This window comes from Diadema setosum, chromosome 3 (genome assembly GCF_964275005.1).
Source record: "Diadema setosum chromosome 3, eeDiaSeto1, whole genome shotgun sequence".
NCBI lineage: Eukaryota > Metazoa > Echinodermata > Echinoidea > Diadematoida > Diadematidae > Diadema > Diadema setosum.
Window position 1 is genome coordinate 22,397,852 of NC_092687.1, and position 25,408 is coordinate 22,423,259.

At 38.8% G+C, this 25,408-nt stretch overlaps 1 protein-coding gene across 1 annotated transcript in view; it reads right to left on the bottom strand.

The window, feature by feature from the left end:
* Window positions 1–10,140: 10,140 nt before the first annotated feature.
* The window catches only part of LOC140226272 (tyrosine-protein kinase BAZ1B-like), a 40,338-nt gene continuing 25,070 nt past the window's right edge, over window positions 10,141–25,408 (bottom strand). The window contains exons 18-29 of the mRNA XM_072306769.1: window positions 24,690–24,859; window positions 23,669–23,864; window positions 22,330–22,396; window positions 21,065–21,336; window positions 20,261–20,425; window positions 19,067–19,235; window positions 17,589–17,724; window positions 16,664–16,941; window positions 15,774–16,034; window positions 13,523–13,600; window positions 12,458–12,601; window positions 10,141–11,119 (exon numbers count right to left, since the gene is read on the bottom strand). Of these exons, the coding sequence (XP_072162870.1) occupies window positions 10,841–11,119; window positions 12,458–12,601; window positions 13,523–13,600; window positions 15,774–16,034; window positions 16,664–16,941; window positions 17,589–17,724; window positions 19,067–19,235; window positions 20,261–20,425; window positions 21,065–21,336; window positions 22,330–22,396; window positions 23,669–23,864; window positions 24,690–24,859 (2,215 nt within the window). The 3' untranslated portion in view covers window positions 10,141–10,840. The remainder of the gene's footprint in view (window positions 11,120–12,457; window positions 12,602–13,522; window positions 13,601–15,773; window positions 16,035–16,663; window positions 16,942–17,588; window positions 17,725–19,066; window positions 19,236–20,260; window positions 20,426–21,064; window positions 21,337–22,329; window positions 22,397–23,668; window positions 23,865–24,689; window positions 24,860–25,408) is intronic.

The window sequence follows — 25,408 nt, forward strand, 5'->3', positions numbered from 1 at the left end:
ATACCAACACACGAGGGAAATTTTTGCATTTTCAGACTGAAAATGCAGACATTTTGTGCACCGTTTTGTTGAAATGAATTATGCCATTTTTGTTTCTATCACGAAAGAAAGAGAAATATACTGTATTCAAGAAAATATATATATGTGTGTGCGTGTGGGGGGGGGGGGGTGAAACCATCCCATCCGAGGGAAATTTTGTATTTTAGTCCTGATACTCTGAGATAATCACATGGTACATACTGGTTGGCGGTTGGTGAAATAATTATTCGATTTTTGTTTGTATTGAAAAGTAAGTAAAATATAAAGACTAGTATTCAACGCAATGTGCCGGAGGAGAATATGGGAGGGAGATACCCCTATAGCCACACGAGAGAGTTTTTACATTTTTGCGGATTGTCATTCAGCGATCTGGTGCACACTTCTGGTTATGATTCATTTGGAGAACCGTCAATCCTCGAAGATTACATAATTCAATGTCTCTGTATCGCCCAGCCCCATTCAACATGGGAGAGCTTTTGCATATTTAGAACTGAAATGAAGATAATTATGTAGCGTACACATTTTTGATGGAATATTTCCGAAATTGTCAATCAGAAGTGTGCTAATTCATGTAGAGGAACAGAGCGCAGGAGGGTCAAGTTGGCAGCGGGTCACTTCCCATAAGAGGGATTTAACTTTTGCATTTTCTAACTGAAAGGTCTGGTGCACACTTTTTGATGAAATATTCGGAAATTTGTCAGTCTCAAAAGTGTTACAAAGTCCGAGAGAGGGAGCTTTTCCATTTGGACAATTTTCAATTAAAAAGGTTCGAGATTTTTCCTCAACTCGGGAATTATGGGGGGGGGGGGGGGAAGAAAGTAGTATTTGCCCCCAACAGTTTCATGGGGAGGGGCAACTGCCCCTTTGTCCCCGTAGGACCGACGTCCCTGATCATCTCTGGGTGCCCATAGATCTCTACTGATCGACCGATTCATGGGCAATTAGTAGATGGTCCCGAATGGTACGGTCGTCATAGTAGGTATAGTATGATACATTGTATTTTACGTTTTCAACATCTGAACAATGAATTAAGTCGCTATTACTGCATTTGCGAGCGAGCGCCTGAGAAAATTACCCCCTCCTTTATATACCATTCCTAAAATATAGAATAGGGCCTGTACTTTTAAGCTCTGTTTTAGCTCTTACAAGGCAGGCTTGCGATCAAACGTCATGCAATATGCCGAAATTAATGCAACCACATTTCTTCTTCCATTTTGTTTTTCGTCAAATTTCAAGGAGGGGGGGGGGGGGGGATATGGGGGTGTTTGTACATTTTGGCCACCCCCATTCACCCGGGATTTACGCCCATGTCTAGATTTGAAGGAGTGACAACTCTTTATAATACATTAAGACACAAGGATGATAGGTTCTAAAGCAATGTAATAGATGTTTGACATTCATCTACGCTCTGAAGGAAACAGAACAAAAGAAGAAAACATGCAAAAATTCTACACAGGTGAAGTTGTTTAATACAAGCAAGCCTGATTGCAACGGAATTACACTGCTAAATTATTCAAAAAAAAAATCTGCATATGTCATCATCCTTGTTCAGTGTACATGCATTATGTTTCGGTTTTTTTTTCAAAGTATTGGTTTTTCTGCTCAAGTACCACAACAAATCAAATTTCACAAATCTATATACATGTACATTATAACACCATCGATTCATGCACTTTTACATGTGAAATTATAAACATTTCCCTTCAATCTGATGCAATAAAAAGCAGCTTGAGGCAAGAATCATTAATTTGAATGAATATAAAGTACCCGCTGTCATAAGAGACTATGTAGAACCATCACAGCATGGTTCTCGGGCGGAAGCTCGGTAGTCTAGTGGACATGACCCGTGTCTATTATTAGTCCATGGGCCAAGACCCGAAAAATGGGTTATTGGTACCACCAGAGGTGGCAAAACCTTTTTGGTGTCATTTTGTTTGTCGGGCATAGATATGCTTATCAAGCTATGATAGCATTTCCAAATGAGTAGCTTAGTCATAATAAATGAATTTTTAACCAATTTGGTCTCTTTTTATATCCCTATACTTCTGAATCGAAACTAACCGCTATACAAAGAAGAGCACTGTCTTCTGTATGTCCACAGGTGTTCTGTTGTAAGCGCGGTGCGCTTAGTCTTTATTCAAGGCAGTGAAGGGAATGAGTATAAAAGTCGCGTTAATAGAGCATTTAAAGCAAATTTCAAAGGAATTAAACATAGGGAAAAAATTCAGTGCGAAGGACTATGATTATAACATACTGGCGTACATTATGTGACGGTGCATGTGAGATCCCCTGCGAGAGAGCGAAGCGACCGAATGGGGGAGGGTGTAGGAGGGGGATCACCCCCTCCCACGGTAGGGACTTTTTTTGTAAAAACAGAGTATAAAAGTCGCGTTTATAGAGCATTTTAAATTAAATTTCTAGGGATTTAAAAATTGTAAAAGAAATCACTGCGAAGGACCATGATCATAACTTATGAAAACTATTCATTTTACTATATACGGGCAAAGCGAGCGAGCCACTCTCACTTTGCCATTCGTCTGAAATACATTCATTAAAAGCTTAAACGTGATCGCATTGTTCGAGCGATAAAAATAATATATGCTGCTAGAAAGCAGAGAAGAAAGGGAAAATGTAAGGTTTACTTAAGATATGTTTCAGTGGGCAAACTCCAGGACGCGAGGCTACCATGTATACACTAAATTTACACATAAGTTAATATTAGTGTATAGGTATAATAATGCATATTGTTAGTGTATTATAATTTTCGCATTTTCAGGAATTGACAACTTTTAGACAAGAAAAATGCCTTTATTGTTCATTTTGGTCTTTAAATAATTGATTATTTGTTGCAGGGGGCACTAGGGGGCAAAAACTAGTTTTGCCCCCAATATTTTATTTTATTTTATTTTATTTTATATATGTATATATATATTTTTTTTGGGGGGGGGGGGGGAGGGCAAGTGCTCCCCAGCCCCCCCCCCCCCCCCCCGCCGCTTCCGGCGCCCTTGCTCGTGGGTGGTGGGTGTCGGACTCGTTGGATGACCCCCTGTAAATTGCGCATACTGTATTTATAAGTGCTCCCTGTCACTGCTCATCCATCACGCTCTGAAATTTGTTGAACCAAGGAGGTTCTAGAGAATGGAGTCACAACCGTCTATTTCCTTTGCCAGATGTTCGAAGCCGCAGCTCAAAAATATTTGAAGCATGTGCCAAACAGGATCTGCCGCGCAGATACGAAGACCATTCACTGTGTCTCATTGCATAATCACCAGCCACTTTCAAAGGAATATATGTCTTTGTGATGGTAATATTTTCGCTATCCCTTTTTATAAAAGGTAGGTGGTACAGACACGAGGATGCGCGAATAGAAATTGAGCAAAAAATGCTGAAATAAAGATGAAAATTATTCGACTGGGCATACCCGGGCACTAATCTGATATATCTATCAATAAAAAATTATACTTGAAGATTATTCCATATTTAGTTTCATTTGTGGATATTAAGCGGAAAAGTGATAAAACCAGCTTTCCATGATGGTACAGTTTTAAAAATTTTCACATGATACAGCTCTGATTTACACTTTTGCACAAATTTCTGCACGGGATTGACTCTTGTTTTACATGCTTAATCATTAAATGAAATTTAATTTCATTTGATAGATAAATAAGCAAAATAATTTATGGCCAACATTATGATAACGTTCAAAATGAATCTTCAGATTGCTCAGCAAGACGGCGGCATGGAACATCGATCATCAATACAAGTGCACCTGTAGAATTCTTTTGTACATCAATAGAAATCTGACAACTGTTTGAATAATTACAGCCAGTTGGATCTCCACGTATAAAACCTCCTTGGTTGAATCATGAAGGACTATGATGAAGTTTAATCAGTGGACTAAAAACATGTTGATTCAAACAAGTCCTCTCATTCTAATATTGTAACTTTAACATATGTTTAAAACATGCAAACAACAATCAGCCCTCTATGGCGATTTCTAGAAATATCACCAAACAAGAAATGTTAGATTAATTGATACAGGTATGAATGTCGTGAAAATTCAAGCAAACTTACTCTCACTGCAATCGTCCATTGCAATCGTTCCAGAAGTTGCTCACGCATGTAACAAACTTGGTGATGATGACTCACGGCTGCTTGAAGTGTCCCGGGCGGGTCTCGGGGCAGAGGGAAACCGACTGCTTGGCGCGGTTGTCGATGGCGTTGACGATAGCAATACAAAATTGTCTTTTCGTTGCTTATGCTACAGTAAAGAAGTATTTCCTCTTGTACTTTGTCGTGCTTTTCTATTACGTTAACAGTAGATTGATTATCTCTCTGGATGTAAATCGCCATGAGCATCATCTGCTCGTGTAGCATTGCTACCCTTTCTGATTATATAACAACAGTTTCTTTTCCAACTCATGTAGATCTTTAGTCAGGATATGAAAGAGGGTTGTGGAATTTACTTCACATGTCGCTTCAAAGGTCCGACATCTCAGAATTCAAGGAAATGGGACTTTGGAAGTTATCTTCCCCAGTTTCTTGCATAGCACTGTCGATGAGGTGTTATAGGAGTTTTGCATGTCGCCATGGGTGGCTCGGCAGGTGGCTGAGAAGGGGGTATAAGGGGCAGTTGAAATAAGAGGTTCAAGGGAATCATGGAGTCACACCAGTCTTATTCCTTTCGGAATAGGCATGGACCTACTATACATGGTCATACATGCCTTTGTCAATGTTAAAAGTGTCACAACATTTTCAACATTCTTGCCTGCTTTGATCTCATGATCGCCGCCACCGGCGAGCCACGAGGGCAAAACAAAACACAGCTTTTTAAAATCTACATGCTGAGAAGATAATAATTCACGAACACTTTAATCAAGAAATCACACACACACACACACACACACACACACACACACACACACACACACACACACACACACACATACACACACACACACACACACACACACACACACACATACACACACACACACACACACACACACACACACACAAATCAAGAAAATTCATGTGGTATGTCGCTCACTGCTCAAGCATTTTCATTCGAGAAAGGCAGGTAGGCTACTTTTGAAGAGAAAGCTAACATTTCAACTCGTTGACTATGATTTAAAATATCATTTTTCGAATTTACCGCACGTTTTTTCCCAGTGAAAACAGACTGTATACAGTAAACGTACAGGAAGAACATGCGGGTGTTGTTCGTTATTCCGAAGGTTCGTTATTCCGAAGGTTCGTTAATCCGATCACGCAAATTCCCTATACCTAGATTTTCGTTAATCCAAAAATGAAAAAGGGTTTGTTAATCCGAACATTTGTGGCGTTATTCCGAAGCAGTGGCGTATCTAAGGGGGGCAAGGGGGGCACGTGCCCCGGGCGCCACTCCTTGGGGGCGCAAAAAAAAAAAAAAAAAAAAAGAAAAAAAAAACGAAGAAGAAGGAGAAAAAAAGGAAAAAAAAAAACACGAAGAAGAAGAAAAAAAAAAGAAGAAGAAGAAGAAGAAGAAGAAGAAGAAAAAGAAATAAAAAAAAAAAAAGAAAACTCGCCCGGAAGGGGGGAGGGAGAATGGTGTGTGTGTGTGTGTGGGGGGGGGGGGGGCAGAAAACAAAATCAAACAGGATAAAAACAAACATGATGATGACGCGGACAAAATGACAATGTTTATTGTGTTCACACAAAAATTCCATGTTCTGTGAGCTGAAATACAAAAATTTTCGGCTCGCTCGCTGCGCTCGCTCGCCAGAATCTATATAAAAAAGAAGGTAAGATCAAAACGTGATGATGACAAAATGACAGTGTCTATTGTGTTCACACATGTCATTTTATATCTAGCAGGCAAAATGTTTCACGGAGCAGCGGCTGCAATTTCTTTCGTTCTGAAGCGATCGCCAATTGGATCAAAAGAAGGCGCCAACAGGGGGGGGGGGGCGCAAAAAAGCCCCAAATCAAACAAGATAATAACAAAACGTAATGATGACGCAGAAACATACAAATTTCGGCTCACTCGCTCGTACTAATTTAGAGTATTTTTTCAAGTCCTCAGTCTGTTGGTATAAATCGTTATCTATAAGGTCGTCACTATAATTGTGAGATTTAATAAGCAAAAAAATTACAAGAATTCCATGTTTTGTAAGCTGAAATACAAAAATTTTCGGGATGGGGTTGAACACTTTTTCAGAAATTAGGGGCGCAATTTTCGTGCTTGCCCCGGGCGCTGTTTTCCCCAGATACGCCACTGAATCTGAGCTACATGTTGTGAAAGTGTTGAAACTGTACCTGCGTGGAAAGTCGATTTTATCACTTTTCCGATAAATGACATTAATTACGACAAATGAAAGTGATGAGGTACATTGCATTATCTTCAAGTACAGTTCTATTATACTGTATCAACATTTCAGAGTAGTTTCCAGAGCATGTTTAGTCGAGTTATTTTTTTCCAGCAATCACTGAATAGAATCTAATTACTTAATTGTATTCACGTATCCCCGTGCTAGGACAGATGTACAGTGTACCATTATGTATACTGCTCATCTTTTATAAGTAGCAATGGAAAAAAGAAATAACAACTAGATTTGAATTTGTCAACACTGACAAATAAGGTGATCCGATCTATTGCAAAATGGCATCTGAGCAAAAGTTTGTAACTTTATGAAACGATTCACGCGACATGGTCTATAAGTGTGCAAAATATGACAAAGATATACAGGACAAGTACATGTAGTTACCAAGATACAGGACAAATAAACATTTATGACCTTTGACACTAATGTACCTACAAAAGACGGTGTCTGATGAATTAATTTTTAATTTATGAAAAGATGTACTTGACATGGACTAAACATGTGCAAAATGTGGGGGTAAAAGGGCGCATTTTTCTTGAGCTATTGCAAAGAAAGTCACCGAAAGAAAGACATATCTCCCGACATTGAAGCTAAGTGTCAATTTTAACCAGGTCTTTGGACCTAATCCCGACTTCCAAAGTTCCAATAAGAATATGGATCACATGAACGATAGCCCAAAGTTTCATCTACAACATATTAAAATCTGGGAGAAATTCACTGAAGGATAAATTAGCTAGTGGTCGATAAAGATAGTCATTTCATTTTTCATTTCCAGAATGTACTCCCATAGAGATAAATGGGGGGGGGGGGGGGGGGGGTCACCGCCATCTTGACGAGTAAAATCGGATTTAAAGGGAAGGTAAACCCAAAGAGCAATGTGGATTGAGTGAAAGCAGCAACATTAGTAGAACACATCAGTGAAAGTTTGAGAAAAATCGGACAATCGATGCAAAAGTTATGAATTTTTAAAGTTTTGGTGTTGGAACCGCTGGATGAGGAGACTACTAGAGGATATGACGTATGAGTGGACAACAATACAAAGAAAATATAAAGGATATTCAACAAAAATTCACTTTTTTAGAATTATGAAAGAGCAGTGGACCAACCGCTTTCAGAAAGCAGGGGGAATAATTGCTACCCTTAACATATGTCAATATCAAGTTGATGGAATTTGTAATTTTCATGAAAAATGGATTTTTGTAGTATTTTCTTTATATTTTCTTGATATTGTAGTCCACTCATACGTCATAACCTCTAGTAGTCTCCTCATCCAGCGGTTCCAACACCAACCGACCGCCCGCCCGACCGACCGTCCGCTGATTCCTATATACCCCCTTCAAACTTCGTTTGGTGGGGGTATAATAAGACAGTTGCGACTCCATTCTCTTGAATCTCCTTGGACAGAGCAATTGGCTAGTGTGGTCACAATTTGCACCCTTTGAGCACTCAGATTGAAGCCCCGTTTGACACAGCCTTTCAAACCAGAATTATCGCAACAATGTCCGGGCAACCTTTTTAACCCTGGCTGAACGGTCCTCGCAAAATGTCGCTTGGATGTTGTCGCCTTAATTTTTGTCAAATTGTACCCTAGCCAGCTAGGGTAATTACCTTGACAACCCTTCTGTTGAAAACACTCTCATGGTAACATTCCTTTGATACACTCAACATGTATGCGCAATAGTCAAAACAGAACGACACATGGCTCGCCAATCACGTGCATGAATTCTAACCATCACCCCCTTGGTGCATGAATGGGTAGGATATTATGAAAACCTTACCAGAGGTTTTCGCCGTGTGTCTGTTAAAATAGTACCCCTCACTCTCTCCTGCCATTTTATTTGCCCGAGGCAAGGAATTTTGTTCTTTGGACGTTGTCCCAACATTGTCGGGTATGGTCTGATTGAACAATGCTTGAGTGATAAGGGGCATTATAAATATACCCCTATTATTATTACATGTGTATTATTATTATTACATCACATGCAGTCATGCATGCCCACATTTCAATCCAAGCACTTACACTGCTCCATTCACCTGCAGTCTGAGCTAATAAATGTACACATAATACAGTTTTTCAAAATACTTTAAGTTGTGTTGGCATCAGCAAAAAACTATTTATTAAACACTGTGGTATGAATAAAAAAACAAATCAAACAGTAAAGAAGATCATGTCACATTCACAGAAGCTCTTTTATGTCTAATATGTTCAAACACTGGGGGATCTAGCAATACAAAACTTTCACTTTTTTAAAGCTTTTTCTACATATGAGAGGGACATATCAAGAAAGTACGATTCTGTGTTTTTTTAATGGTCACATTATAAAAAGTCTACTAAGTATTATGAGAAGGTCACATAGAATTAGGTTGTGTCAAGCCAGAGGACAATAGGACAATCATAAAAAGAGGATTAAAAAAAAAAAGAAAGAGACTCTTTAAAGCCGACAAACCAAATTATACTTTTGTTGATATTTGTTACTTTTAAGAAACATTGAGTTCAATCTTGCATTTAACAATAAGACACGCATGCTACATATTCAAATAAGTAGGTACAGTTATATACACTTGTTAATATATATTTATACAGCTGTTGCCTCTAAAATTTCTCACCAAACCAAATTACAGTGTACAATGTGTACTAGCTTTCCACAGAAACTTTACAATGGTTTTGGATATTCATGCTGTGTACAACATACATACATAGAAGTTTAAAGAATAGTTTGGTAACACATGCCCCACTTGTCCCAAACATGGTTCTTTGTTATGTGCTTATCTGAGCATTAAATCACGGACCTACTACACATAAACATGCTCCTTATCGCTTCTTAATCAATTCATGCATCCAATTTGGTGTCACAAAAGCACATTAAACATGCTTTCCTGCTCTGATGTCATCATCATTGCCAACAGCCAGCTTGGTTTAAAACAAGACGGTGCTGTGAGAAATCTAATACATGTGTGGATCAAGAAAAATGCATGTGCAGTTGTACATGTAGTGTATGTTGGAAATCATTGCTCAAGCAATGTCATTTGCAAAATGCACGTATTGACAAGAGAAAGCAAATATTCTGGCAGGTTGATTTTGATTTGTAATTCAATATTTATAATTTCATGCCCATTGTTTCAGAGTAATCACGAACATTCATGGTAGACGACATGTATGTCATGAGGAAATGTTACATATGTGTCCACTTTAGTACATGTAATTTTGGGGGTTTGCTGCTTCCCATCATTGGTGTATATTCAAAGGCGTTTGCATCTGAAAAGGCACCTCAGCCTACAATGACCGAAATGAGGGAAACAGTTCTTTTGTCAGTGACGATGCATGATTGCACAATTGTCATTGTCCAAACATCTGAATGCACTCATAAAGATGCACATAATCAGGTGGCGACAGTGATGATGGGCTCAAAGAAAGACCTCCATGAAAAGTCCATGTATGGAGTAGGTCCACGATTAAATTAACTTCCAAAAAGCAGTTACCAATCTTGGATATGTTTAAAATGGAAAATACAGAACCTCTTATCCCAGGATTCACAGGCCCGAATTCACAAAGGTGGTACAATCTTGTCCAGGGTTTAAACCATGGACAAAGACCATGGAGCACCAAGTGTCGCTTCAAATATTTCTTTACGAAATCAGTCACTTCGTTGACAAAATAATTATTTTGTAATGAAATGAAAACATTTTGTCGACGAAATGACTGATTTTGTGTGAAATATTCCATGCGACACTTGGCGCCCCATGGTCTTTGTCTATGGTTTAAACCATGGACAAGATTGTACCACCTTCGTGAATTCAGGCTATAGAGGATGTAAGCAGTAAAGTGAAAAGAACTGGAGAATTGGCACAATGTGATACACCAATCTCTTGTGATGTTCACTGGTGCCTGCAAAAAGCCATATACAATGAAAAATCTAGAGTATGACAAAGATTGTTGTCCATATCAGTTAAATAAAAACGAAAAATAGCACTTCAATGAATGACATTACCAATCTTGGATGTGTGAGATCATAATACAAATGACAATGACAGCAATTTTATGTGCCCACAGAATTACTAACTGATAATCACATGACAATAATTTACTTCACAATCACTCAGAAATTTCTTATTTTGAATTTTCTGCTTTTACTTCACTGCATTTTGCTAAATAGCTTCGGGATGCATTTCATAAATCAATCCAGACAAACAGATGGGAAATTTCATTTCTGTAGAAAGTGAAAAGAATTAATACATGTAATTTACTTTGCACTAAATGACATACAGGGCTACTAAAATAATTCAAACTTCATGTATTACAAACATGTTTCAAGCTTCCATGATTTTGCTTTATATCTAAGTACTCTCAGTATCATGGCCCTATTCACATCCACATGTATCTGGCTATCATGACCTTAGGTACTCCCATGAGAAAGTTCACAACAAAGGGACTAGGAAAGTTATCTTCTGCGTGATTTTCTGGTCCTGGTCTGTATTTCTTCTTCCTCTTCTTCTTCTTCCTCCTCCTCCTCTTCCTCTTCATCCTCCTCCTCCTCTTCTTCTTCATCATCTTCCTCTTCCTCTTCATCATCATCATCTTCTTCTTCCTCCTCCTCCTCCTCTTCTGTTTCCTCTTCATATTTGTGCCAGAGATCCAGGCCTGCTGTCAGATGCCACTTTATCAAGTTGCTGAAGTAGTCTCTGCTCTTCTGCAGCTGCTGGAGCACATACTCATCTCCCTGCAGACAAGTTGAGAAGGAATCAAATCAGAGAAAGATCTCTCCCAGGTGTTGTGCTGAATGTTGAACAATACTAACTCCTTTCTGGGCACAGGACATTACAGCATGTCACTTTAAGAATGACTGAAGATTCAAGAGATTATGACTGATAGATGTGATTTATTGAGCAGCAGAAAAGAGGCTGCAATTTAGAAACTTTAAAAATATGAAAGTACGTGTCTATTCAACTCTGCATGAAGTTTAACTTGGAATGATAAATTTCACCTGAACTAATGTGAATTCCTGGACCAAAATAAGAAGGAATTGTTGTAAATACTGTTGTACAACATGCAAATCAGATATTGCCTGCATCAAAGCTTATTTTCCAGTTTCAGTTTGACTTTCATGGACTCATCTGTATGGGAGTGTTGTCCTAGGGAGGATATAATGAAAATTTCAAAGAAGTTGTCTCAATCATTCAACTATAGTGTAAGTTTTCATCTGCCTTAAAAAGAAAAAAAGAAAAAAAAAAAGACTGAAATTTGCCACTAAACACATGCAGGAATTTGGGGATTCCCAAACAATTATAAAATGTGCATCACTGTGTGTGTGTGTGCATGTGTGTGTTGTCTGTGTGTGCCTGGCTAGTGTGCCAAAGGTAAAATGATGTAATTTTTTGGTTGAGATAACTACTTCAGCACCTGGAAACGCTAACATGGCAGCATATGACAGGTATATTGACTACGTAGCAACAAATTCAGAATTTTGATACAAGCATCTACTTCAGTCAAAATCTGCTTGACTATATCATCTGTCATTATGGCTATAAAATCTTTCTTTTGCTTTAACAATGTCTCAACAATTTTTATTTTGAGCAAGAAAAATAATGCTTGCAATGAGAAACTGAAAGATGAAAGTTACCAGAAGTTACCATCATAGACTGCCTCCCAGTAACAACTCCTAAGTGGCAAAATCCTTGTTATTTCTGCCAAGGAGGCAATATTTTTGCATGCAATGGTTTGTTGGTCTGTTTGCTGGTTTCTTTGTGAAATAACCCAAAAACTTACATATGGATTTTGATGAAATTTTTAGGAAAGGTTGATAATGGCACAAGGAACAGATTACAAAGTTTTGGTAGCGATCTGGATTACCACATGGATCCAGGAATTTGCTTTGATTTTTTACAGAATTCTCTACCATTTGGAAATAGGGCCATTTCAGCAAATTGTTAAAATGAGCTGCTTGGCAGAGGTCAGTGCTCTCAGAGAGCTTTTCTAGTTTCATTTATCCTTCCCTCTGATTGGCAAATATTAAAAAGTATGTGTGGAAGTACAGAGGGTGCGACTTCTTTCTACTTACTGAGTACATCTTGTTTGTGTTGGCAAAGACCAGCTGCATGTCATCAAAGAACTCATGGTATCTGGTGTATTCCCCACTCTCACACTTGGTGCGCACGACTTGAAGATCCATTGGCTGTTTGATCAATTTCTTGTAGTGAGGGACCTGGATGTAATTAAACAGGGAGAGAATTGGTCTTTGTTAGTGTACAGACACCATACTCTGTGTACTACACACAGTGTGGTATACAGTGTGTATGGAAGTACCCTTGATTTGGACAATCTTTGATGTGTATGGCACTCAAAATGCGACTCTAATTATAGATGAAATAATGAAATGAAAGTGCCAGTAGAACTAACTTCTTATAGTTTTGCTCTTCTTTTTTTCCAGAGAAATGCACAAAGAAATATTGAAATCACCATTCAGAATATACCAAAGAACGGCATTACCCTTGACACAACAGCTACGACTAATAATTCTATTAGCAGTTCTTATTGATCATCTATTAATGCTATCACTATTGGTTGATTTGTAAATGAAATGAATTCACCATGCATTCTCTGTCAAGATATATTAAGTTCCAATAGGCTGCGACCTAGATTTCTTCGGAAATGGGAATGCATAAGCGCGGAGGTTGCTCCAGGTCAGGGAGTACGCGTCTACTGCCCACGGTGCAGCTTGTGATAGCTGACTGATATTTGGGTCCTGGTTGCTGTGCTGGTTTTTGTGTGATAACTGTACACAAGGATAAGGAATGACTTGGATTTGAACATAAACATAAAGTGCCAACTTTATACAGTGGACTCTCATTATAACGAAGCCCTCGGAACCAGCAGTTTTCTTTCCTTATATCAAAATTTTGTTACAACCGAACAAATAAACAATATAAACATAAAGCGGATAATGTTGCGGCCTGAATTCTTACTTTGTTGTAAACAGATTTCGTTATAACCATGTTCGTTATAAAAGGAATGCGCTGTATATCAGGACAGTAAAGATGGGAGGTTGCAACAAATTGCAGCAAATGCTCGTTTGGGGTGGGTCTGAGGGGAAGGATACGGTGAGAGTAGAAACAGGAGTGCTCACCTCAGCCTTTGTTGGAGGTTGACGGAGTGCTTTACTGTCACGGTATTTTAACATCTTGGACACGATACTGCCTGCCGCCTGGAAGAAGAAAGAGTGATAAGATGGTAACATGCAGTAAGAAAAGAAAAAATCACTTCTGCTCTAAACAAAAAGAGGCTGCACTACAAAAGACTGCCACATTGACATAGAGTGCATTTAAAATATGCACAGATAAGACTTAAGTGAAAGGTATCATTGTTCTTCCTTAAAAGCTCTGATGTAAAACTAGAAATATCACTGAAGGTGATTAATATCCCCGCCCCGTGACGACAGTCTTACCCAAGGAAATTACAGCACTTGGTGAAAACATGCATTGAAGACAGTATATGACATGGCATAAAACACACTGAGATAACTTATTTCAAAAACAGAATACATGCAATAACAGAGGTTAATGTGTATTGGTAGCCTGCTACGCAAGATTTTTCCAAGATTTACTGCAATAATTTGATGTCACGATGGAAGTAGTTCAATCTGCAAGGGTTTTTCCAGATTTATTGCTATCAAAATGTTGTCACCATTGCAACACAGTTTCTGACACGTCGAAAAATATGTGTTGCACTTCTTCGCTCCAAGACCAATGTGTGTGCCACATTTCATGAGCTTCAGTTGAATACAGAGGAAGTAGTTCAATCCGCAAGATCTTTCCTTGATCTTCTGCCATTTAAATGCCGTTACCATGGCAACGCAGCTTCCGACACGTCCGAAAAATATGTCTTGCACATCTTCCCACCAAGACTATTGTGAGTGCCACATTTCATAAGCTTTTGTCAAAAACTGAGGAAGTAGTTCAATCCACAAGATCTTTCCTTGATCTTCCGCCATTAATATGCTGTTACCATGGCAACGCAGCTTCCGACACGTCCAAAAAATATGTCTTGCACATCTACCCACCAAGACCAATGTGTGTGCCACATTTCATGAGCTTCAGTCGAATACAGAGGAAGTAGTTCAATCCACAAGATCTTTCCTTGATCTTCTGCCATTTATATGCCGTTACCATGGCAACGCAGCTTCCGACACGTCCGAAAAATATGTCTTCCACATCTTCCCACCAAGATCAAGGTGTGTGTCACATTTCATAAGCTTTGGTCAAAAAACTGAGGAAGTAGTTAAATCCGCAAGATCTTTCCTTGATCTTCTGCCATTGATATGCCGTTACCATGGCAACGTACTTTCGTGAACTGTCGAAAAATGCGTCTTGCACATCTACAACCAAAGGCACACATCTGTACCAAGTTTCATGGAAATTGGGCAAAAACTGAGGAAGTAGTTTGCAACACAAAATTTTCCATCAATTTGGCTCATAATATGTGAGCTGTTACCATGGCAACATACTTTTTGTCACTGTCAAGAAATGTGTCATGCTGACCTATATCCTAAGACAAACATTCAATATGAATTCCATGAGAATTGGAAGAACACTTATGAAGCAGTTTGCCATGAAGCATTTTGCCCTATATTTTACTAATAACATGCCGTTACCATGGCAACGCACTTTTTGCCACTGCGGAAATATGTGTCTTGCACATTAGCATATTCAGATGAACATCTGTACCTAATTTCATAAAAATTGATCAAAAACTGTGGGAGGAGTTCGCGACGCAAGATTTGTACCCATTTTTGCCCGTAATATGCCGTTACCATGGCAACGTACTTTTGGGTACTGTCAAAAAATACGTCTTGCACATCTACAACCCAAGGCACACATCTGTGCCAAGTTTTATGGGAATCGGTTGAAAACTGAGGAAGTAGTTCACGATGCAAGATTTGCAACGGACCGACCGCCCGCCCGACAGCCCACCCGACCGTCCGCTGATTCCTATATACCCCCTTCAAACTTCGTTTGGCGGGGGTATAAAAAGGCTTTTTAATGTAAGGAGGATGAGGATGCAACATACACTTTGTTGGGTGAGGTGTAATAAAGAACTAGGGCCACCTTAGTTTGCAGAAGAGATTACAGCTTCATACGAGACACAAACATAATCCCAAATTAAAGCACTGTCTTAGTGAGAGGAGAAAGCTCTTTGCCAAGGAGTCATGGAAATGACTGATATGTCCAGTCAGAAACTGAGACAGGCCAGCCTCAGGGGACTGTGAATAAATTCATCAGCTTAACTGTTATAAGATGACAACAGCAACAAAGATGACAAACAAACAATCAAACAAACAAAAAATTCCCATCTTGTTATATCTAGTGGCATTCTCTCACCTCTGAATCCAGCTTAGGCAGCCGTTTCCCCCTCTGTGAGCTCTCCCTCTTCACTACACCTCTTTGGCTCCGCCCCCTAGCAACAACACGACCCTTGCTCTGTTTGCTGCCTGCCCTCCTGCTGCGGCGGAGGCTGTGTCGTGATGTTTCCTCACATTCCTCCTCATCATCTTCATCCTCCGATTCTTCCTCCTCCTCCTCGGATTCGTCTGAGTCCATTTCAGCATAATTGCGTCCCCTCCCAGATCTCACTGTTGATGGCTGAAGAATAGGCAAAAGGGAAGACAATCATGCACTTGAATTAGAATGTGGGATTTGAGGTAACACAAACACACAAACAGTACAATATGTACATTACTGTCATTTTTAGTCTGCTTGTCTGGATGTATCCAATGTTAATGGCATGCAAAATTTCCTTCTTTTTTTCCTCTGCTGTATCAATTTTGCCTAACTGCTGACTAGACTAGGTAAATTAGATTTGAATTTCATCAAACAGGTTTAACTGAACATTATGGCATAATTCTGCCATATGATTATCACAACTGTACAAACATGTTAATGCATTTTGTACTTAGGCACAATCTGACATCAGAATTTGTATAATAACTGCTTGAAAACACATATTCAATTATTTTGATTATCATCATCATCATCATTATTATTATCATAATCATAATCAATTTGACCAGATAAAGAGCATATACATTTACCTATCATAAACTTTACAATGAAAAACAAAAACTAGAGTGACCATTGCAACAGGACACCCTGATTGTGTATAAATACACACACAGGATAAATTGATTATTCTACATTGATTTTTCAGTCTATCCATTTCAGTTCATTATATATGAATATACATTTTATTCCATGTTGCGGGCTCAACTTACTGCACAGGCAGGACACTTCCATTCTCCCGTGGGTATGGCAGGTATAGCAGGGCGAAGGCAAAAGATGTGGAATGGTTGGTTACACTGATCACATAGCAGCAGTTTCTCCTCACTCCCCTTCCGTCGACAGATCTTACACTTAGCATTGGCTGCTGATTTCTCCCACTTCACAGAGATCTCGTAAATACACAGCAGCACGTGCAGCCGTGAGAGGGTTGTTGCTCGGCTGACCAACTCACGCCACTTCAGCACGCTCTCCGATTCAGACGGCTTGTCATCTGGGGAATGCACAAACATTAAAACAAGGGGAGAGGGGACCATAATGTCAACCTAAGCTTCCATGCTCAAAGCAACATTTCTGTCTTGATCCTTGATGTTACATCATTCATTATAATTAATTGTAACTACCTCACAACTGGCACTACAAACAATCATTATTCTATAACTATTATATTTCTTCACATTTCTGTACCAGTATCTCTGCACTATGCATAATCATTCCACAGACTAAAATAAGTAATCATGGGCTGAGATTGTGGATCGAAATGGACTTTCTGAATCACTGTCCAAAGTTATAAGACTGCATGAAAATTTATAAAATCTTAATCATTATCATTGTAATTATATTTAATACTTCAAAAGAGGAATGAAGTGGTATTGGGATAATTACCACTCAAAAAGATTTAGCTACCATGACAGCTGTGTGTAATGTACATCTTAAATAGAGGAGACAGTGTTACACAACGTAACTTGAGGTAGTGTCATACCCCAGGTTACGGCGTGCCAATCATATGGAAAACATAAATGGAGCCAACTCTCAAACACTGCTTGATGTACTCTGTAATTTCTGTAACTGGAAACAACTTTAATCTGCCAACCACAGCTGTTCTGTATCAAGCCATGCAAAGCTTGAGAGGCTATGTACCTTCTCTCTCCCCCTCCTCCTCCTCTTCTTCCTCATCATCAGCATGAACCTGTTTAGGTTTAGGCTTAGGGGGCGCCATTACTCCCTGCAGGAACTTTGGATTCATGCGAGCCTGACTCTCGATGAGAAGTGGCATCTGTAAAGGAAGACAAAGGTCCACCAGGGAGGTACTCACATGTCACAAACTACAGATAACAAAAGTCTGTAAGAGTGGTAACCACAAGTCACCACACTGCAAACAATTCTCCACTTTGTGGGAGCCACAAGTTACCAGGGTTGCAACAGAGAAATCTTACAGAATGAAGAATACTATCATGACAAATTTCTGTGTGAACCCAGCAACATTATTGTAGTGCTTACATATGCAACCTTGGTGTTACAAATTTTAACTGTCATAAGTACAGCAGTTCCCATGTAATCAGGTACCGGTTAATTGGGTACTCCATTTAATTGACATGCAAAGTAAACAGTCAGTTCCGATGTACGTTTAATCAGATAATTGATTGAACCATATAATCAGGTAGTTATTTTGGTAAACAGGAATTCTGAAGAAATTGTGAGGTGCTGAGAGTCGATAGAGTGCTATGGCTTAACAATTTAACATGCTAAATGTGCAGTGAACAATCAATTCGCTGCATCACTAGATGTCCAGGCATTTAAACACGCCATGTACAAACCATTACACAAGCACCACACACTCTAACCTAACTACCTACAAAGTGACATACTAATCACTATACATGTCTAGCCTGTTCTCGATAAAAACGAGGAATAAGCTAGCTCCACCTAGACTCTAGCCTTTTTTCAAAATGTTCGTGAAAAAGTAAATTTACGGTCGCCACTACTAGGGACAAGAGAATTTATGGCTGCATGAAAAGTTTACAGTGTCAAGTTGCATTTAATAATGTTATGTTGATATGACTTGTCTGATGTATATACTTTCATGAACGGTGAGTCTTCACTCATGCAAACAGTGCCTCAGCATGGATTACAGATTATCAGAATCCTTTGCAGATGTTCATCCAAAAGGTACATGTACAGTAAAACACAACAATACTGTTGGGTTTGTATGTCCTTTCCCCTGCAACAATTACAAGAGAAAGTTGGATTTCTGCAAAGGTTATATGCAATTTTAACCCATCTGTAGTTGTAGTGATATACCATGCATGTTGTGTATGTGGTGCAGATAGGAGCATTGTGTGTGGTAGCTGTGACATGAATGATACATGCTTGTCGGCTAATCGGGTAAGAAATGCTCTGCCCGACAGTACCCGATTAAGCTGAGAGTACTGTAATACCAGAAGCCCTACAGAAATTTGGTGTCATGAATGTTTATTACATTGAAACAGCTGAACAGCTTCATCTTTATACTGACCCACTATTCAATGTTACATATTAGTTTTCAAGCTTTCCATAGGATGACAAAGATTGAGGTTACCAAGGTAACATAAAGTATGTCAGAAAAGTGAAAGACTCACCAGCTCCTTGATCTGGGTGGCATTGTTGAGCTGCTTCTCCCACTTCTCAAAATTGGCAACACCTCCCAGGTTGCCTTGCTTGACATGTGTCTCAATGTCCTTCAGGTCTTCCTTGAATGAGGCCAGGAGCTCCTGAGGACCGTCGGAGTCACGTAACTCTAGCCCAGATCTGGCATGTTAAACAGATGGTATATTTGGTCATGATGGAGTAATTCCATTACACTGACTGGAAAAAAAAACTTGTCTATATCAAAGGCCACAATAACGGACAAAATCTGCACGACGTCAAAAGCTGGACATGATTCTACAATGGAGAAAAATACAGAAAAGAATATATCCAAATGCAATATTTGGATTCTTTGTTACGGTATGCAATGATGTAGGATTATACTATATGTGGATTATATGATAGTGCATTTCCAATGTAACAAACATGGTTAGAACAAAAATATCATTACAATGACATCAATATTCAGGTCCTACAATAATTTTCTATATAATTATGTTTACATACTTAATCGTTGTGGCTATAACAAATCTTTATGTACCAAAACAAAACTGTCTGTCCAGAGGAATTTTGTTATAACATGATTTGTCTGTATATATATTTGTTGCTAAAATTTCACTTTAAAGAAGGGATATAATTATCTATCATTATTATTATTTCTTTAATGCAGATTTTCAAAAATTCCAATCAAATGAAGAAGAGTCCATAGTTCATAGTTCACTCTATTAAAGCATGGTTTTACTCAAGTAGTACTACTACAAGTGTCATGCAGAGTATCCAACCTATGAGTTACGCTACTCATCCATGTTTGCAAATTATGCAGACTGTACATACTAGAGCAAAAACAAATGAAAGACAAGTTTCTCGAAATAGAAAAGCAAATTTATGAAAGCATGACACAATATGCTTATGAATGAGTCTGCACACGTGTCTCTATGTTTGATCACAAACCTGGCTCTATGTGTATGCATAATTGCCTTACCTCGCACAAAAACAAAGAAAGTAAACAATTGGAAGGGGTAGGGTTGCAGGCAGCCTCCTGTGAAATTTCAATCTAAAAAACCACAGAAAACCAGACAATTGTCCAATTACATGTATATTCTGACATTTGATTGAGATGGATCTGTTGGACTGCATCATGGCTGCCTATCATTGTTGTAGAAAGAGTTCTTCCAAGTGCTGTTTACCTTCTTGCTGCAATGACCAATTTTAAGACATCAGAGTAGCGTTTCTTGATTTCAGCATGGAGGGCGCTTTCTCTAATTCCCTGGTTATCCAGCGCTGCAAGCAAGGACTCCAGCTCCTTGGCTGTGTCATACTGGAACCACATATTTTGCCCTATCTTTGGAATCCTAGAGGTCAAACATATATTATGGTATACAGATGAGAACTACTTAAACTTATCATACCAATAATCATTATTTTCTGAAGAATACCTGTTCAGCATAGTGAGACACTCTTTAATCAAAGAATTGTAATATATCAAAGATCTGTTTTCTAAATACCAGCCATAAATACTGATACATTCTAAGAGACATACTCTTACAGTTGATCTATGTACTTGTACTGGGAATATCTGTTGTATCTATCATATTTCAGAGCTCTGGTCATCTCAATCCCTTAATGAAAACATCTTAAGTCTCCAATACCAACTGCAAGAAGTAACAATGGCCTACTCATACATGTACCAAATTCACTGTATTTAACTGTTGAGTGATCATCTGTCCATTCAAAAGACAATTTACCTTTGCAGAGGTAGTGAGTCATGAATAATTGAGGGAAGAAACATTTTGACTTAACCTCATCTAAATCACACTGTTATTTACAGACCAACACAAGTACAGATTGACTGCTTGACCAGGATATACACCAAAATATTGACTGCTAAATTTCCTGTTCCTGTGCTCTCTTTTTAATACAAGACAATACCATATGATGCACCATGAATTATCTGTTCCAAAGTGATTAATGAAAGCAAAAATCCTACTCACGTTTTTTCCTTCCAAATCTTTTTCTTCTCCACACCTCCATCTGACGTTCTAGCTTCCTCTTCCCTGGCTTCATTCTCCTCCTCCTCTTCCTCTTCCTCCTCCGTGGTTTCCTCCTTCACCTCTGGCACTGAGTAGTCTACATCCTTACAGGCCCATCCCTTCTCCACGAAGAGGCCTGGCACCACGGAGGAGAAGAGCCAGTAGCGATGGTGGTTGCGGTCGTAGCCAATAGGCTGCTTCCTCAGCACAAGCTTGGCATTGTAGATACCCTCCTGAAAGCAATCCAATCATTATTTAGTGGCGAACATTCATATGCAATAGCACATAAATTCATAAAATGCATATGTATTTTGTTGTTTCTCATTTTCCAATTTTTCAGGTGAACTGATAATTGACAAATCTACCAATTTGGTACCCACAAATGGGTTGTGTGTCATCTGCTACATGGTAATTTTTTACTCTTTTCTTTAAAAGAGAAAATACTTATTTCTCATTCTGCCACTGTCCCCGCGTTCACATTGGTCCCCGCAATGCGGGGAAAGTCCCGAGCTGTGGGACCTTCTCCTCCAAAACCATAATGTGAACGCTCACTGGGACTTGTCCCCCCGTCCCCGCCAAGCAAGTCGGGTATGGGGACATGATTTGGAGGGGAGAGTGACCTTGGGGCGAAATTGATAGCGTCCAGCTGTGGTCATCAAATGTGCGCATGCGCTATGCCTGGCAGAGCTCGCCCCAAGCCCCAATTGCCCCCACAGCTCGGGGACAGATGAGATACCAATGTGAACGGTCAGTCGTAAAAAAGATAAGATCTCTTGTGGCTATCCCCGCGTTGCGGGGACCAATGTGAACGCGAGGTCAGGTTCTCCATGGTGAATTCAATGATTCATGTGATCATCACCTCACTAATTCCAGTTCACAATATATTAAACTTGTAAAATACAATGCGTATAGAGTATATAGGATGTAACATCTAGTCACACTATCACAAAGACATAAAATAGGTCAAAGAGAGAGACAACCAGCACAAACATGACATCGACCCATCTCATAAAAAGGTTTGTCATTTTTGTAAGTTACTGTGATACTGGCAGCTAAGACAATAACTGGAATACTGGCAGACTTTTTAGGTGCATGCTAAGCTGTTACCATGGCAAGTGAAATTAAGAAAGATTGCAAGTTTTGTGAATTCCAGTTTGAAATGGGACAGTGGTGGTTCACATAACACCAATACAAACAGATCAACATGCATAAATCTTGCTACATACCTGGAATGTCTTTTCAAACAGTTCATCTGCTCTCTGCTTCTTCAGCTCCTCCTGCTCTTTGAGACGTCTTTAAAAAAAAAAGAAATGATTCCAAAAGTCACTACCTCATTGACCTCATAAGCTTGCACCTGGAATACTTAGAGTAATGAAATGCATATGGTTAGGCACTCTTAGTGGATGGCTTCACATAGAGAAGACTTGACATACTTCCTAGACAGTGAAGCTACTTTTAATATGATTGTTCAACACATCTTACATTCAAACTTTATTCACGTAAAATTATTAAACATTGATATCAAATGAAGCCACTGCAATATCAAGATGTAATGTCACAAACAACAACCAGATCAAGTACTAGTTTCTGATTCATATAAGAGAGATTATTTAAAATGTCCTTCATATCCCTAACACAAGGCTTCATGACTTTACCAACTTCTTGTTTCTTAGCGCTTCTGTCAGTGCTACTTGAGGATTTGTTTTCATTTGTTTTCTGGTGTTTGAAAGGTGACACTTGATATTGACATAAACTGACCTAATTTTGTTCTCATTTTGCCTTTATGTCCTTGCTTGTGTCTCCTGGAAATGCTAAAACAAACCTTTTTACACTTGCCAAGAATACATGCACACCCGACAGGCTTTGATATGTTCTGGTATCATGAAAATGGATAACCTTCATCTTCATACAATATTCCTGTGTAGACTTACAATGCACATGTCAGTTCAAGTATTCTTTCAACTGATTAATGGAGAAAACATAAAAATGTTAATTGTATCGTTCTGAGTGAAATTCCACGATACAACCTTGCAGCCTTACAGTCAAAGTTGAGAAAAGAAAATCTTATTTCTTACTGCCAAGTGAAGATTGTTATCATATAAATTGTGAGCATTTTTTTTTTTTATTCACGGATGTAACTACAAAGAAACTGACAATACTCTTGAAAAAAAGAGAAAATTTAAAAGGATGGTATAGTATTGGTGGAGATGAGGATTGGGCTTTTGTGAGATACCAAGAAACCACTTATGAAATAGTACAGAGCATACCATTCTAAGAGGAATTCCAAGTTTATTTGATGAAAATTGGTTTTGGAATGGCTAAGATATCCAAAAACAAAGTAAAACAAAGCAATCATTAAGGTGGGTCCCACCTTTTATATCTCAGCCATTTCAAAACCAATTTTCATCAAATAAATGTTGAATTCCTCTTCGAATTACACATTCTTTCATATTTCATAGGAGGTTTTTCATTATCTCTCCAAAAAATATTAGAAACCTGAAATTAGGTCTCAACCAAAACTATACGATCCCTTTAAGATCTCTTCATGAGACCATCCCTTCTCACCTCTCTTTTTCTATCCTGTCCTGTACTTCTTTCTCAGCTTTCAGTTTGGCAGCCAAGAGGCGACGTCTCTTGACGATGGAGGCCAGGTCTGTGTCCTCCTCTGGCTCTGGCTTGGTCTCCACCTTGGCCTCCTTCTTCTTGGGACCTCTGGCAGCTGGTTTGGCTCCTGGACCAGTTGGTTTGGCTCCTGGGCCATCTGATTTATTGGTGATGGGGAGGGAGAGGGGCAAGAAGAGATGAAAGTCAAGATATAAATCTGCCTCCTGTCTACACAGCCACAGTGATAAAATGAATGCTGTACAAGTTACATCCTCAGAACTAAATTATCACAGTTGAAAATTACAACACAAAACTGCATTCCCGACTAGAAAAAAGTGTATCACTATTTTAAGCAATTAATGTATTGAGATCAATAATGAGATCATCATCATCATTCTAAACATTATTGTAATCATCATTATCACTATCATCATTCCTCATTCATAAAGGGGTATAAACTCCATATCATGTATCAATTTACTCAAATCCTGATGTTGACTTGACAAATGTAATTCTCGAATAGCATCAGCCATGTCTCATTGCCAACAGCTTCACCATTCAGCCTAACTCAGTGATGTCAGACATTTCTCATCCCCATCATTCAGCCAAACACCCCAGTTCAACAGAGATTTTTTCTCATCAGTCACTCGTTGGAAGGAAAGTTTTTTTTTTTAGGTTCAGGCCATCCACCGGAGCACATCGGACCATATTCTGCTGATTATGACTTGTGTTGATCGACTATCATGTCAGTGTCAGACATGCATGGCGTGACTGAATGAGGCAAGATCATACAATATTGGTATGTCTGACACTTATCTGATAGTTGACAAACACAAGTTGGATTCATCAGACTGCAATCCGATACATTTTGGAAGGTGGCCGGAAGAAAAAACTTAGCTTCCGACAAGTGACCAACAAGAAAAATCTGTGTGGAACAGGGGTATAACTCAATGATGTCAGCCATTTTCCCACTCACACTCACCAGCTGGCTTCTCTCCTCCTTCAGTCTGCTCCTTCTGAGCTTTCTCCGCCTCTGCCTTGGCTTTCTCCTCTTGTTTCTTCTGTCGCTCTGCTTCTCGGACTGCTCTCAGCTTCTTTTTCTCTTCCTTTCTCATTTCATTCTTCTCCTTCAGAGTTTTGATCTTGTCTCTCCTAAAAAATAAAAACAAAACCAAGATAGTAACAAAACACACAAGAATGCAATTTGCACAAAAAGTAAAGTATTTTGAATTCAGAGTGGTTCAATTCACTCAAGAAAGGATGAGCATATGAATTTACTCGATAATTATGTCAAAAATGCTTTAGCATTGGACTTCTTACTGAATTATAAATTGTACATGGGCCTTCATATAGACTAAAAAAATCTCGTTTCCACTTGATTTTTTGTTTTTCCTTTACAATTTGAAAAAAACTAGATATATCGCTACGGCTACTGATATGCCTCCGCCATAATGCATGGTTCTCCTAATAGGTCTTTAGTACAATGTCTTGACAATGTGTGATGACAGTTTCACACAATTGGCAAAATATTAAAATGACACGTTTGACACAAATGTGCTGAATGTTCACTTTCCGAGAACTAGGTTCAATTGGATGAATGATTAAAATGTCAGAGTGCAGATTTTTGGGGAACTGATGATTTTTACTTGACTTTTGACCCTTTTATAAGTTTATGCATTGAGTAATTTTCAAGGTATTGAG